The following is a 16,375-nucleotide window of genomic DNA, read 5'->3' on the forward strand; positions in this document are numbered from 1 at the left end:
ACATATACTGCTAGCCTGTCTGTCCATCAGCCTGTTTTTCACAATACTGTACTGAGTGGCATCTGGCTGGGGCTAGATGTAGGCCTTGAAATGCTATTTGGATATTGAGGTGAAGACTCTGAATATGAGGTGTAGCTGAACACCTCCAGTTACCTGGCTTGGGCTCTAGTAAGTGCTACGGCTGTGATGATACAGTGTTTTTATGAAGTCAAGTAGTGCAAGTGAAAAACTAGTTCTACCAGTCTAACAGAAAATGAAGTTAAATATACTGGTTTGCACCCTGTAGAGAACTAGCTTTGTCTTCCTGCCTTATAGTTTAAGAACCAGTAAGACAGAGAAGATGGAAACAAGGAGGAAATTAATCTCACTTGTAAGGTCTTACCTTAATTGCTGTACGTCCATTAAATTTGCCAAGGAAAACCATGTTTATTTCATGCTCTTAAATTAATTGGTCTGTGCAAAAGATAGTGCTGTACTGTCCTGCCTCAGGGTCAAGGTAGTTTGCTTCACTTTTTGTCAGAGAATCAGAGACCTATTACACCAGCTCTTACATAGAAACAGAAGTGCTTGGGTTTTTTTATTCCATCTTGTATTCACAGAATTGTAGAATAGTTTGGACCTTTAAACATCATCTAGTCTAATCCCGCTCTGGAGTGAATGGAATCACCTTCTCCTAGATCAGGTTGCATAGAACCCTGTCCAACCTGGCCTGGAATGTTTCTGGGGCACCTACCATGTTTCTGGGCAACCTGTTCATCCAGTGTTTCAGCACCCTCATTGTAAAAAATTTCTTCCTTATATGTAATTCTAAATCTACCCTCTTTTAGTTTCAGAACATTACGCCTTGTCCTATCACAGCAAGACCTATTAAAAAGTCTTCCCCATCTTTCTTGTAAGCCCCCTTTAAGTAGTGAAATGCCACAATAAGGTCTCCCCAAAGCCTTCTCCAGGCTGAGCAACCCCAACTCTTCAGCATGTCCTCACGGCAGAGGTGCTCCAGCCCTATGGCCAACTTTGTGTCTTTCCTCTGGACTCCTTCCAGCAGGTCCATGTCCCTCCTGTGCAGGGACCCCAGAGCTGGTGCAGTGCTCCAGGTGGGTCTCACCAGAGCAGAGCAGAGGGGCAGAATTCTCTCCCTTCCCTGCTGCCCACAGGGCTCTGGATGCAGCCCAGGACACGTTTGGCTCTCTGGGCTGTCAGTGCCATGGCCAGGGCATGTCCAGCCTCTCACCCACAGCACCCCAAGTCCTTCTGGGCAGGACTGCTCTGATCTGCTCATGCCCAGCCTGTGCTGATACTGGGGGTTGCCCTGATGCAGGTACAGCTCCAGCACATTGAACACAGGCCTTGTTGAACCTCATGAGATTCCCATGGGCCACTCCTTGAGCTTGTCCAGGTCCCTCTGGATGGCATCCTGTCCTTGAGGTGTGTCAAGCCACACTCAGCTTGGTGTTGTCTGGAAACTTGCTGAGAGTACACTTGATATCTCTGTCTGTGTCACTGATGAAGGTATTAAATAGTCCTGGTCCTAGTGCAGACTCCTGAGGGACACCACTCATCGCTGATCTCCATCTGGACATTGAGACATGGGCCACTACTCTCTGGATGTGACCATTCAACCAGTTCCTCAGCTCTGAACAGTCCATCCATCAAATCTGTATCTCCCCAATTTAGAGAGAAGGATGTTGTGGGTAACTATATCAAAGGCCTTACAGATGTCCAGATAGGTGACAACATCTGTTGCTGTCCACTGTTCAGTGGCCTTGTAGAATGCTTCTAATTATTTCCAAACTACTTGTGTGAAGCTAAGGTCAAGATAGCTGGACCATATTAAATTGGTTTGAGAAGGCAATGAAAGGACAGTATAGTAATTTTTTCGACCCTTGATGATAGTGAGGTTTCTGCATCCTTCAGAGGTGCACCTCTTTGTTACTGTAAATTGATAGCAGAACTTCAACTTCCTGATTCCATTTGTCTGGTATTCCTGATGAAAATGATTCTTACTCCCTGTTTCAAAGCAAGTTTACAGATCATCTCGAGAGCTTCAAGCAGTAGGTGTGAGTCAAGAAACTACATGCAAAGGGAAGTGAGAAGCTTTGAGGACTGATTTACTACCACGATTACCTGTGACTATGAAATCTGATCCACCTGTGGAGTGTTTAATATTTTATTTCATATGCCTAGATAACTCTTTATGCATAGGCCACATAGAAAAGCATGTCAGAGCATCTGTGGTGAGTTAGCTCAAGGCTGAGCTATAAGAAAAACCTACTATCTGCGTGGAGAAACTGAGGGAGAATATATATAAGTTACTTACATGTTCTGTCTCGCTGTGGCATATATTCTGACATAATTTGGCCGTAGACTTTCTGATCAATTTTTTTTTTAACCTGTGAGGGAAGTTGAGAAAATAACGTTTTGACATAATCTGTCGTTTTATGTTTCTCTGTGCCTATGTAAAAGCCTAACTTAAAAGTTGCAAGTGGTAACACGGTGCACTGAGGCATGTAATTTTGGTGGAGGTGTAGGAGTTTGCTTCTATTGATGGTGTTAAGTATACAAAAAATTAAATGAAGCAAAAGCACTGAGAAATTTTGAAATTGCTCAGTCATTTAAGTAAATACCTTGTATAGGACAATTTACTAACTTTTATCATCTGGTAAATGTCTTTCTGCAGATTTGGTGTTGGTCTTGCCATAACGGTGCTGCTCTTCTCAAAATGTCTGCATTTCCCAAAGAACAGGATGACAGCTCTTCACAAATGCAAAAAGCCTTCTTGGATGGGTCAGTAATAGCTATTCTGTCCACAACACTTTGCTTGGTATGGACCTTGCTTCTCTTTTTCCATATATGCTGTATCTTTTAAGCTTTCACCCATCACGAAACAAGTTCTATATCTGAGAGTAGCTTTCTGTAATGGAATGTGCTTAAGCCTTTGACCTAATGGCATTGGCCACTTGAGCAGGACTGGAACTTCACTGAAGGCTTTTTATGTGGAAATATATACAAATGCCTGAGGAATCTGTACACGCTGTGGTGTGTTATTTAGGTAAAGCAGCAGCAAAGCTTGTCAGGTTTAAATGCAGCTAAAGTATCATATTGTTAGCCAGTGGGCTTAATTGTTTTTGCAAGTAAGAGAAATCTAGACTCCAGCTCTAAATGTGGATTTGCACACTGAATTTTAAGACTCTGCCATCTTCTGAGAGCTAGGTTTGTGTTCTCAGCTTGAGATAAAGTGATCTAAAATGTCTTAGCAGTTTACTATTGCAGCTTTCAGATGAGAAGGCAGACAGCACTTTTTCAGATGGGTTAGTGAGCTGAATTAGTTCAGCAGTTTGAAAAATGCAAAGTTTAACTTAAGGGAAAAAGCAAAGCTGCCTGATGGTTATGGCAATGATTTTTTGCCCTTTGGTTTTGGCTTTTCTTCAACCTGTTGAGTGTCCTGGACAGAACTTCTCTCTCAGCTGCCACCTATTAAATCAGACTCGTATGTACCATCTGTACATTGAACATTGGCTCCTTGCTCTTCATAGCTGGAGAGCCTGTTAATCACACAAAAATAACAGAAAACAGCTTCATTGGGCTCTTAAAACTGCTTTTGTTTATAAAATTGATTATACTTGCATAGGAAAGGCTCATGGCCCTTCCTGCAGATTCACTAATGTTTCTACTCTAAAATGGGGAAGGTGATGTGACTTAGAACTGTCTTCAACGCTATTTCACGATGTGAAAGTAAGTAAAACTAGCAGTAAGCTGTAACAAGGTATTCTCTGATATTTTCATCCCTTCTGTGGGGCTGTTTGAACTTGATGCAGTATTGCTGGGTTTTTTTGCTGTGCAGTACTGGTGCTTAATCACTGGAGTCTGAAATATATCTACAAATTGGCCATCAGGGTGTGTTAAAGCGCCATTATAGTAATAGTCTGAACTCAAGTATAGAGCAGATGTTTACAATTAGCACCTTAACTTTTTGAAAAAGCTGTTCAGAGCCTGATCTTCCAGAACAAGTTCTTTACTGCTTCATTTGGAAGAAGTGTGGTATTTGGCCAGTGATTGCTTTCCCTCACTTCTCTGATCTGATGCATCTTCCGGCAGCTCTGGTAACCTGTGTTTGATGTGGCCCCCTGTAGTCTCACCTAAAGCAGGTTTCTGTGCTGCAGCCTACAGGAAACACAGCACTCTGTTCTGCCTGGAGAAGTGCTCACTAGGCCTCACTTCTGAAGTATGAGCTAGAGCAACTTTTCCCAGGTGTTGACAACAGGAGGCCAGTGTGACGGCAGGTGCAGTTATTAAGTCGATGTTCATCTGAGCTCTGGAACCTGAATGAGAGGGCATGTTCTGGGTCCAAATGAAAGCTTCATCTGTCCTGCTATTTTTTCCTCTCCTTCAAGGGAAAAAAAACTAGCAGATGTATGGGGAAGTGCAAGATACATTGTCTTGAGTCCACGTTGTTTCCTTTACTCATGTGTTTCATTAGAAGACCTGGCAGCTAGGTATCAGAATGTAATTTGGTTGACAAAAGTCAAGAGAAATTGTAAGCTTCTGCTGGGAAGTTTAGGTGTTTCTATCCATATCTTTTTTCTGAATTCATCTCTAGTAGTCCCCTAGTAAAGTGACTTTGGTATGTCTAGTGAAGAAAATACTAAAGAAGCAGTAGTAAAAATCAAGTGGTGCTTCTAATATTCATAACTGCACAAATAGGCACGAATGTAATTTTATTAGTGTAATGGTTAAAAGCATCAAATCTTGTTATAAGCCTGTAGGCAAGCTTCCAGACAGTACTTAAAAATGCATGGAGGCCACTAGCTTTCCAGAATGTCTGTCTTCTGGTATTACAGCTCTTTCATAAATCATGCCTATTAACTTTGTCTTCAGTGATAATAGTTGATGCATTATTTGACTTGTGAATCAGAAGGCTTTAATCTCTTGATGGTTTGATTTAGAATCTATAAGACAATTAGCAAACCTCCCTATGAGCTCCTGAAGATGGATGACTTGTCAAGCAGCCTGCCATCTCTGCAAGAGATCCAGACTGCATACACAAGATTTAAACAGCTGTTTTTGATAGGTAAGTCAGACTTTAAAGCAAAGCATAACAATGATGTGCTGTATCTCATGAGTGCAGTAATTTTCTTGATTGGTGTCTTAATTTTGAGGGTGGTTAAAAGCAGATATTAAAACACGTAATGCAGACTGTGCTTGTGTCTGGGATGTGAATGAAGGTTTGCAGTTCTTTGACTTAACCACCTCTTGCTAAGTTGTCACAGTATCTGAAAACTACTTTTGAAGGGAGTTGAGTCTTGAGTGTTAGCTGGAATACACTAGCTGGAGTGAAGCTTGTGGGGAAGATATTTCAGTCTTCTGTGGTCAGCCTTTTAGCCTTTGTGCTTTGTCAGGAGTGCAGTCTAAATGCTAATTCATTTTTGCTCTAGGTTTTGTTACACACTAATCACATCTCAAAACATATGAAGCTGCTTAAATTCTGTCCTTTAGAAAGCAGTAAATCAGGAGCCATGTGCAAGTATGCTCTAGGCTTTCAGACTTCTTTCTTATGAGACTTTTGAACTGTTTTGCTGTCGTGAAACACTTTGACCTCACCTCCTGAGGTGAAAAAAGCTCCACTCCACCTTTATTACTAGGTATTTGAATTTCACACTGAGGATTTTGTCTAGAATAAACTGTCGAATCCACAGTGAATCTTAAGAGCTAAAAATAATTACGTGTCTTTTTATGTGGTTTCTGATCACTCATCCTTTGTAGGAAAAAGGCCAAAACTTTTAACCTGTCTCAAAAATTTAACCTGTCTCAGAAAATACTGTGTATTTCGATGATGTAATTGTGTCATTGTCTCATATTCACACAAAAGGGAATGTGTTAACACTGCAATCCACTAAGTGTTTTTATCCTACAGATTTTTAAATAAGGTTTGTTAGTAGACTGTACCTCACTGAATATAGTGCTGTGCACTTGCAGTCTGAGAAAAATATTCAGGTCACCTTTTGCAGAAGTACTAAGATCTTACAAAAATCTCCTGCCTTACTACAATCTTACAAAGTCTGAATACATTAACCATTACTTTTGTCCTGTATGGGCCTAGTTAATATGATACAGGCAACTTGTCCTGGCCATGGCACTCACAGCCCAGAGAGCCAAACGTGTCCTGGGCTGCATCCAGAGCCCTGTGGGCAGCAGGGGAGGGAGGGAATTCTGCCCCTCTGCCCTGCTCTGGTGAGACCCACCTGGAGCACTGCATCAGCTCTGGGGTCCCTGCACAGGAGGGACATGGACCTACTGGAGTGAGTCCAGAGGAGGCCATGAAGGTGATCAGAGGGCTGGAGCACCTCTGCTGTGAGGAAAGGCTGAGAGAATTAGGATTGTTCAGCCTGGAGGAAAGAAGGCTTCAGGGAGACCTTATAGCACCTTCCAGTGCCTTAAGGGGCTACAGGAGAATGGGGGAGGAACTTCAGACAAGAATGAAATGCCAGGACAAGGGAGAATGGGCAGGTTTAGATCAGGTATTAGGAAAAAATTCTTTACTGTAAGGGTGGTGGGATTTGGTGAAAACTACGTCTAATGTGAACAGAATTTGAATATGCATTCTAATGCTTTTGTGGAGAACTGGTTTCTGGGCCAGGGTGAAAGAAATTGGGGAAAGGAACTTAAATGTGTAATGAGCGCGATGTGGGGCAGAGGCATGGAGGCAGAACAGCTACAGGAACAAAACACACATATGCCTGTGCATTTGAGGCACAGGTGAAAGATGCAGCAGACACAGAAGTGGATATGTGCTGAAATTAAACACTGGAAGTGTGTGGAGAGACTCTGGGAGGTGAGCAGTTACACAGAAACGTGGAACTCAAAGCTATTATGGAAAGGGTGGGGGAGGAGGGAAGTGTGCGTATCTGGTTTCTCACTAGTAGAACTATTGTAGGTCTTGGGCTTCAAGGTTTATCTTATGCAGGAAATGTAATCTGTTCTGGTTTTAATTGATTGTATCAGCTTGTGGGAGCTTTCCAGTGTCTGTTGACTGGCTTTGCTAGAAATAAAAGCAATGGAGACTTAAGTTGCATTTTAAAAAACCCACAAAATTTCTAATGAAATTCACAAGAGTTTAATGACTTTATGGTATTGAGCTTGGCCTCCCAGTTTATGTATTTTAGTGCCTTTTTTAGTTGCAGCAAAAACTGTTTAAAACATTTTTCGGGTAGTCTTACATTCCAAGCATTTTTGTAACCTACTTCTAAAATTCATTGATGTTTCTGGCTCTAATGGTAATGGTTTTCAAAATCCAGCCTCTTTATGTTAAGCTTTATGTAGATCATCATATCTGATTAAACTTTTTTTTTTTCCTTTTCCATTCTGTCAACAGACTTATTTACCTGGTTTGATTGCTATGTGACCTCCAACATACTTTTTCTAAAAGCCTATGGTGCTGTAAAATTCTACTGGTGTTTGTAGGACTACTTCACTTCCTTATTTAATTACACGAGGTCAGCTTTAATAGTCATTAGGATTTGTTGCCTCCTTATGACTGGTTGATTTATACCAGTTCGTAACTGAAGGGTAGTACAATGGATGGCTGTTAATTAATTAGCACTATGAATATGTGGACAGACTGATTTTTTGGTTTTTCCCTTTTTTTGCAGATAACAGCACAGACTTCTGGGCAACTGATGTGAAATGGTTTTCGTTACTGGAGAGCACAAACTGGCTAGAAATAATCAGGTTTGCTAGATCTTCAATTTTCTATGCTTCAAATTGTTGGTAAATGCATTTGTAGTGGGTTTTCTAGCTAGTTTTTTGAAATTGAATGACCTTCTTTACTGCCAGTAGGGAAAAAAAAAAGTTAAGACAGACTTGTGGCCCCATATACATATCTTATTACTGCCACTTATTCTGTTCCTAACAGTGCAGACTTGTGTTCACCTCCCACTTCAGAGGATGTGAGAAGTAGCAGCTCATTCCAATTACAACGCTTCCAGAAAACGTATCAGAAATACACATCCAGCAATTTTCCTCCTGCACTGTCACGTTCTTTCCAAACTCAAGAATTGTGTTTGTTTCTTGTGTGAAACCATTGTGTCTCTGACTGGCCTTGCCATTCTTTTTTGTACTCTCTACTTCTGTAATGTCCTGTAGGACAGGATGAACTGCAGTGTTCAAGATGTTAGCCCACCAAAGATTTATAAAATGACAGTTCTGTCCCCTTCTTGTGCTGATTGTCCCTCAAGTTCTTTTTTTCTTTTTTCAGCAGTCCACAGTAAGTGTTGGAATGGTGTTGGCTAACTGAAGGCTTGTTGTAGAGGAATATTGAGGAGTTTTGTTTTCAGTGTTACTTTGTGCTAGCTCTTTTGTCTGTCAGTTTATTCTGTAGTCAACTAATTACCATGGGGTGCTTCTACAGTCAGCTCCAGCCCCTTCTAGTCTTAATAACAATCAATAAAAATTGGCAGTCATTAACTCATTAATCCAGAATTTAAATGTGTGTGTTTATTGAAAGGTTCTAGTGAAGACCATCTGTTGAGAAATTTGTTGACATAACCAAGATCACAAGTAGTTTAAAGTAAAAGCCAGGCCATGTTCCTATCCTTAGGCTGTTTTGAGAGTACTTGATTCTCTACTACTTCCATACTTGAATCCAGTTGGTTCCTGGATCAGCCTGTTCTTCCCTCTTGCAGTTATTAGGAATGTCTTCTCACCTGCTCTGCGTGATAGAACAAAGAATCTGACAACTCCACACTTAAGGAATAAACTGTCAGCTTCTATTAGTGACCTAAGCAGTTGCAAGAATCCTAATTTGTGTGCAGGCTTTTGCTATAAATAACCAACTTGATGAAGATTCAGGTCTAGAAACCAACAGTGTTTCATGTGGTTTTGTGTGATCTGTAATTCCACTGTCTTCCTTGCGTAATAATGTTCTCTGAATAAATTCTGTCTGAGTGCTTACAAGAGCTGATTGCTCATCTTTCCCTCTGTCTCTTAAAACCAGATTTTGGAAGAAATGTAGTATGTAGTACATTACAACTTAAATGTGGTGATGTTGACTCTTCCCAGGACAAAGATCTGGTTCTTAACAATTTTAATACTTCAGTGTGTGATGGCTGCTGTTAATCCATAATAAAGTATTGTACCATAGCAACTGAAAATGCATGGTTAATGGCAAACCAAAATGCAAACTGAGCGTGAGTTTTATGTTTTAAAGGACTAGTCAAGTGTCAAGTATGATATTCTAACCCTGTCTAGATGGTTAGAAGACCCCCTTCTAGGGGAAACTAATATAAGAAACTTCACTTAACTTTTCCTGTACCACCACAGGAGGGTCTTGAAGAAAGCAATAGAAGTTGCTGAGTGTCTGGAAATACAGCATACAAATGTTCTCCTCATAGGTAAGTATTTAATGAGATTGTTCTATATATTAATTTTTTTAATTAATTTTTGCAGCTTGCATCTGTAAGTTTATAATTATGATAGAGATTTGCTAAAAGTCATACAGTAGTTAAATAAGACACCTGAATCTTTTACATGCCTGGAAATGCCTCCTGTAGCTAAAAAACCATGGTAAGCACAGGTCCAGACTAAGATGGGATATGAATGAGAAAGCTGCTGATAAATTGGCAGGAGAGTCATGCATAAAGAAGAGGTAATGTTCCTGTTTCCCAGTTTATTTAAGGTTTCATAGACCCTTTTCTGTATTTTAAGGGGAAGGGGAGCCATATTATGCAAAGGGCCAGTAACATGGAAACTTTGCAAAATAAGTTTTTTGTTTTCTAGATACACGCTGGATATTCTGTAGCCTCTGTATTAAAAATACGTGGAAGAATATGCTTGCTATAAACATGTTGGGCAGATTGTTTCCCTAGATTGAATAATCCCATGGAAAACCAAAGCTAATGTTAACCATTAAGTGTCTCTTGGATTGGTAATTCAGTTGGGTTTTTCCCACATACTGCCATTTGAGAAACCTAGCACAGAACAGAGGTGTTTTTGGAAGGCACCTTTTGGAGAGGTGAAGAGGCATGGAGGATAGGAAGGGCAAGGACAAGTAGCTGGGCTGAGGGGCAGGGTGTGCTTTGTGGGAGACCGAGGGGCACAGAAATGTTATAGCAGTAAAGGTTGGGGCTTGCAGGTTTTATTGTCAGAGGATTTTCGTAGTGCAAGTGTGAAAGTAACCTTATGTTTGAAATCGTGAATTAACTTCTCTCTGACTTACAAAAAATTTCTGTGCTGCTCTGATTCTGCAATACGATTTTGTTTATGTGAGCATGGCAATGCTTTCCTTTCTGACACAAAGCATTAGGAATGGCTCAGTAAAGAAATGGCTCTGTTCTCCTTTGTAGAAGAGACTGCTACTGATCTGTGCTGTGTAATCTCGAGTCTGGTTCAAGTGATGATGGATTCATACAGCAGAACAAAGTCAGGGTTTCAGAGCCTTATTCAGAAGGAGTGGGTGATTGGAGGACATAGCTTTTTGGATCGTTGTAACCACTTACACAAAAGTGAAAAAGAGGAGGTATGATTTTTTAAATTACTTTACTTACTTACTATTTACAAGATTACTCTGTTTAAGAAGGGATTTAGCTGTTAGCCCAATAGTTCCAGTTACTCTGAGGATATTTTGTTTGGTTTTATGGGTTGATATTTGTACAGTGTCACTATTTTTGCTGTTTAGAGGTCAGCAATGTCTTCATTATTAAAAAGAACAAATGTGAAATTTCCCGGTCTTGGAGTCTTTTGAAAGCCATGTATCTTGTGCCCTTGAAAACTATGTTAAATGTAGTAGTGTCTGTAGAAATACCTCAAGTTAATTGCTTATTACTCTAGATGTGACCATCTAGAGATCAACTTTATACTGTCTTGCTTTGGGCCTAGATTAGATTGCTATACAGAATGGAAATAATAGGTGTAAACTGACTAATTCTGATCAAGAATTGCTATAAACTAGTTTTGCTTTGCCAAGTTTAAAAGGCTGCATCGTGACAACTTTAAAATGCAGAGTAGAAAGTGCTCATCTCTTGTGTCAATAATTGGCCATGGGGAACTCAGGTTATACTTCTTCAGAGTTCAGCCAAATGTATGTGCAGCAGTTCTGTAGTTAATCAGGCTTCTTGCCTTAAGATTTATGTCTGGAGACACTAAATACTATAAAATAAATAGCATGCACGGTGGAACAATCTTAAATTTTTTTTTAAACTGATGCAGTGTTTTCTTTACTTAGGCTCCTGTTTTCCTCCTCCTGCTAAACTGTGTTTGGCAGCTGGTACAACAGTATCCTCCAGCATTTGAGTTCACAGAAACTTACTTAACTGTCTTGTCAGACAGCCTTTATGTGCCTATTTTTAGCACTTTCTTCTTCAACTCTCAACATCAAAGAGACACTAATACGGTAAGGGTTTGTTGTTTTGTGGATGCATTGTGTTGGAGAATGAATTTGACCAACAAACAAGGAACAGTCAAAAAAAAGCTAATTGCCAGCACCTTTTTCCATACTCCTTGAAGGTCCTTGAAGGGTGAGCGAGTGCAATTTTGGCTATAAGGCATCAAGTTCAGGACTTGGGAGTCTTATGACAGAAGGAATACATAATCAGTAATGTGTGGCTGTAGTTTCATGTCTAATGCTCTTCAGTGAAATTGGAGCTCCTTATCCTACAAGGAATTACCAAGCTGTCCTGCAGAATAAGTTGCCTATGAAATTCCTATATAGTATATTCTGTTGTATTCCAAACTCAGCATCTCCTGAATATTGATTTATATTTGGTTCATGTTCTTCTTTAGCTTAAGAAGCTGGGGGCAATGGGAGTGTCCTTTGTAAGGCTCTGCACAAAAACTAAAAGAAAAAGTGAAGGTCACTGTCTTTCATATAAATAAATTGTTGATCACGAAATCTAGACCAGTAGCACTGCATGACTGCAGCTAAATTTTGATATTTGGAATCCTAACATGCCCCCTGTGTGTGAAGAATCCAAGTGTCTCTCTTGCCCAAGTTTCAAAACCTCATTTTTTCTGAGAATATTTAACCTTATTTTTAACTGTGAAAGTTTAATTGCACTGTTGTTGTTCAGTTATTGAATACATAGAAAGCACGAGTGTTGTTGCAACTCTCTGGCCTTTTTTCTGAAAAGACAGTTTCTTAATATCACCTTGACTTGGTCAGAATTCCCTTCTAACGGTATTAAATGTGATCTGTTTGTTTTGGCAGAGTGGCGAAAGCCTCAAGACACAAAGTGGTCCTTTCAGATTCCTTACTGTGTGGGACTGGTCTGTGCAGTTTGACCCCAAGGCTCAGGCTTTTCTGAACAACCCTCTTTATGCAGAGAAACCAAAACCAGATAAAAGTCAACGGAAGACTTCTCGATTCAAGGTAAGATATGTGCTGCTTAACTATTTTTTTTAAATTCTAGAAATATTTTGCACATCTCTTTTTTGAAATGTACTCACAGTGGAAGTATTGGTGCAGACTTTTTTTAATTGACAAAATGCACCTATACCTCAGACCCACCTGGATCTCAAGAACCCCATTTGCATCCATCTCTGTTGTAAATAACTGGTTTGTAGTAACTATTCATAGCCATGGAGTTAGGGATTCTTTTTCTTTGTACTTCTGTGCAAGTATAGTGGTAAGTCATGAGACTCAACATTCACTTGAGTTGCACTGACATGTTTGAAGGGAGTTTATTTAGTTGTTCTGTGGAGTACCTAACTGAAATCCATAGCAGGTTTATAATTGCCTCCCCAATTTTGTCTGAGTGTAACTGGAGTGTTTAGGTGCACTTGGAGTGGGAGGAGGACAAACAACAGCAAAAACTGTCTGCGTAATGGAGAATTGTGAGTGGACCACCTCATTACTGGAAAGTCACACAAACTCAGGGATAAATGTTAGTTTGAAGTAGCCTCTTTCAATTGTAATTCATAGGTTAAATTCTGTCCTGTACAAAGCATTCTCAAGTGAGGCACTGCCAGTATGATCTACAGCATTAATCTCATACGAGGTGAGATGCAGTGAAGGACTGCTGGATAAAAACCTGTAAATCAAGTGCTCTTTGCTTAAACTAAACACAGACATTTGAAATACTTGAATGTAAGCAAAGGGTTTGGCTTTTTCAAAGAAAATTGCTTTATCAGTGTTGCTTTTGGTTAGTAGGAAGGTAGCTGGCAATACTAAGCCTAGTGTGAAGTATTTGATGTATTGAAAAATAACAGTGTAAACAGAGTCACTGCTTTGCTTTATATTTCAAGTGACTATTGCTTACAAGTGGTTTCTGAACACAACTTTGTTTTTCTTCCTCTTACAGCTGCTTTCTGAAGTCCCATTAATAATTTTTCTTTTCTTTCCTCTTAAAGCATCAACGGCAACTTTCATTGCCACTGACGCAGGCAAAGCCTTCCACGAAGAGAGGATTTTTCAGGGAGGAAACAGATCATTTAATTAAAAACATTCTGGGTAAGAGAATTGGCAAGTTCATAAATTCCTCAGATGAGCCTCCTAATAGCTTAAAGGAGTTTTATGATAGCTGGCACAGCAAACCTGTTGACTACCATGGTCTTCTGTTACCTCGCATCGATGGCCCCGAAATCAAAGTCTGGGCACAGCGTTACCTGCGGTGGATTCCTGAGGCCCAGCTTCACGGTGGTGGAACAATAGCTACAGCTGCCAAGATTTTGGACTTGATGGAGGAAGTGCAAAGCTTGCAGGTGAAAATGGATGAAGAACACAGTCAGGCTGTTTCTGGAGACGTACATTCTGTTCCCATGCTGAGAAATTCTGCCCGTTTGTCATCCTTGTTTCCATTTGCTTTACTTCAGAGACAGTCTGTCAAACCAGCTTTACCCACAAGCACCTGGAAAGACTTGGAAGATGAAGATGACTTGGTCAAGAGGGATGATGAATTTGTTGATCTAAGTGGGGATATGTTATAATGTGTATATAGATTACAGTATGGATTGTATGTGGCTAAGCACTGAGTTTTAAATGTTGTGCTGTATCTTCATATAAGGAACTCAAGCATCTGCAGCCTGTTTAATGGGGTTTTGGGATTAGAAAACCTTGATTGGAAAGAACTACTTGCCATAATTAACTGAGCATGTTTTGAACTTCCATTTCACTCTAACAATATTTATTGCAGAATCATATTTTTGTCATAGGTGTAATAAAAACGGGGGCTTGGTTGGAGTAACCCTGTGGCTACTGTTTAAAAAAAAAACAGCAAAAGAATACTTTCAGCTGTAAAGGTGGAATAATAAATGCATACAGCAAAAATGATGCTGTCTTAACAAAACATCTCTTTCCCCTTATGCTAAGAGTACTGGGAGTGGAGTACTGTGATTTGCATTCTTCCCCCTCCACTTAAAGTAGACAGTGGAAGATGCATCTAACTGCATTCACCAGTTGGCTTTTGACAGTTGAGGAATACACTTGTGGTCAGCAGGGGCTTTCTGTCTACTGTTGGACCAACAGAAGCCATGTGCTTGTCCCCTCCCCTTTGTCCATGTTGGTCTCTGTGGTGTCATGGTCACAGGTTGGCTGCTCTGAGCCTGTGCATGCACTTAGCTCAAGGGCCAGATGCAAGAGCTTTATGACACATTTCAGGTCTTAGTGTATGGCTGCTGTGCTACATGCCCTTGCTGCCTTGGAACATTAAGTTTGCTCTTAATTTTAAGAAATGAGATTCTAATTTGCCATGGAGTATTTTTTCTCCTTCTAAGTAGAGTGAGACTTTAATTTTAACTTTCCCCCATTGATGCCAGTTGCCTTTAAGGCTTTCTGTAGCTTGCACTGAGACTCTCCACATAGCAGGGAAGACTCCTTTCCTGTAATCCTGCAGTGAAGCAGGATTTGCAGTCTGTTGCCACTTGTCATGAATTGGTGGTACAGCTTATGAATGTGGTGTTTATACCATAGAACACTTGTGTCCTGTTGCTGGATGTTACAACAGTACCTCAGTGAAAAAAGCCATAAAGAAATGCCTGTTGACTTGGATCTACTGTGTGTAAGTTTATACAAAGTATTTTTACTGCAAATAATTAGCCTCAGTAAAGCTGAATATTATTTGACTGTCAGATCTGTTTTGAACCCTTAAATTCTGTAATACCCCAAGAACGGGTTCAAGTCATAAAATTATTCACTCTGAGAGGTTAGACATTGAATATTTTTACTGTTCTCATAGCAATTTAGAAATCCATGCTGGAAAACTTAGCTGGTGGATAAACTGTTGCTTAAATTTGATCAGCTCGGTGAAACTGGGGATATTAAACTTTTGTTACTGACTTATCACTTCATACTGAGTTGTATTAATGTATAGCAACAATTCATCAGCAGCCCTCTAAAAATAAATTCTCATAATTGGGAATGGGGGAGAGCTTGATGCAGCTATGCCAAGCTTTAGCTTCCCAGCTCTTAATTGCCTTAAAGTCTTAGTGCAAGGACAATACTTGAGTTTGTAGTGTTTTATTTAAAATTACACTAGTACTTATGCTTTCTTCTGTGATATGTATGATTTTTACAGCTAGCACTCACTAGAATGGGCTGTACAGCACATTTCCTTCAGACTTAGTTGTAATTCATGTGACTCATGTATGCAATAATACTTTGCATGCTGAATGAGCAGTGTATTATTACAGTGAAGAAACACTTGTCATTCTAAAGTCATTTGGGTTCAAGGGTGGGGTTTTTTAACGCTGCCATTCAAAAAGATATTAAAATGATTTTTCTATACTTTTGATCAAACTGTTGTAATATTTCAGTCATGAACATTACATATTTCTATTAAAGAGCAGATGTTGGACATCTTATTTGTACATAAGTTATCAGAAATATATATAGAAAAGGAGCATATATCTGGAATTGAACATGGGAACACTTCTAATGTAGAGTAAATACCATTGTTGCTGGTCTTCTGCACTGAAGGATTGGAAATACCCTTCATATTTTTATTCCAGGCTTTTATTTATACCTCCGAGTTTTAACACTGAATGCAAGCTAGCAGCTTTACAAGTTTGTATCTTCTTTTTTTCCCTTCTTTTTGTTAAATAATGTTACTTCTCTCTAACAGACTGAAGAATGTCAATAAAATATACTTTCACATACGTGTCCTAAAATGAGAATGTATGTTTAAGGTCCACTTTGCAAGTGTTGCACTAAATCACAGCAGACCTGACAATCTGCAGTGACAAGGCTTTTCTGGTTATATCCTGGTTTTTCCAGACCGTTTTGGGGAAGCTGTGCAGTTTTGATCTGGGTGTACTTCTGGAGAGGTGCCACCAGTGCAGGAGAGAGGAAAGTTCAGTGCAGTGGAGTAGGATGGCTGTGGGAAGTTAAAGGTGATCTAGAAATTATCTACAGAGTGTCTGTATTGGGGGGATGTTATTAAACACAGTTTAT

The 16,375-nt window shown here is 39.8% G+C and overlaps 1 protein-coding gene across 4 annotated transcripts in view; it reads left to right on the plus strand.

Moving 5' to 3' along the window:
* MTMR12 (myotubularin related protein 12) overlaps positions 1-16,092 on the plus strand; it is a 33,269-nt gene extending 17,177 nt beyond the window's left edge. For all 4 annotated transcript variants that reach the window (XM_085043537.1, XM_085043534.1, XM_085043536.1 and 1 more), the window contains exons 9-16: positions 2,678-2,784; positions 4,944-5,068; positions 7,647-7,725; positions 9,316-9,386; positions 10,338-10,510; positions 11,216-11,383; positions 12,197-12,358; positions 13,339-16,092. In XM_085043537.1, coding sequence (XP_084899663.1) covers positions 2,678-2,784; positions 4,944-5,068; positions 7,647-7,725; positions 9,316-9,386; positions 10,338-10,510; positions 11,216-11,383; positions 12,197-12,358; positions 13,339-13,914 — 1,461 coding nt within the window. In that variant the 3' untranslated portion in view covers positions 13,915-16,092. The remainder of the gene's footprint in view (positions 1-2,677; positions 2,785-4,943; positions 5,069-7,646; positions 7,726-9,315; positions 9,387-10,337; positions 10,511-11,215; positions 11,384-12,196; positions 12,359-13,338) is intronic.
* The last annotated feature ends 283 nt before the right edge of the window (positions 16,093-16,375 follow it).

The sequence above is a fragment of the Lichenostomus cassidix genome, chromosome Z (genome assembly GCF_008360975.1).
Source record: "Lichenostomus cassidix isolate B80296 chromosome Z, HeHo_3.0, whole genome shotgun sequence".
Lineage (NCBI taxonomy): Eukaryota > Metazoa > Chordata > Aves > Passeriformes > Meliphagidae > Lichenostomus > Lichenostomus cassidix.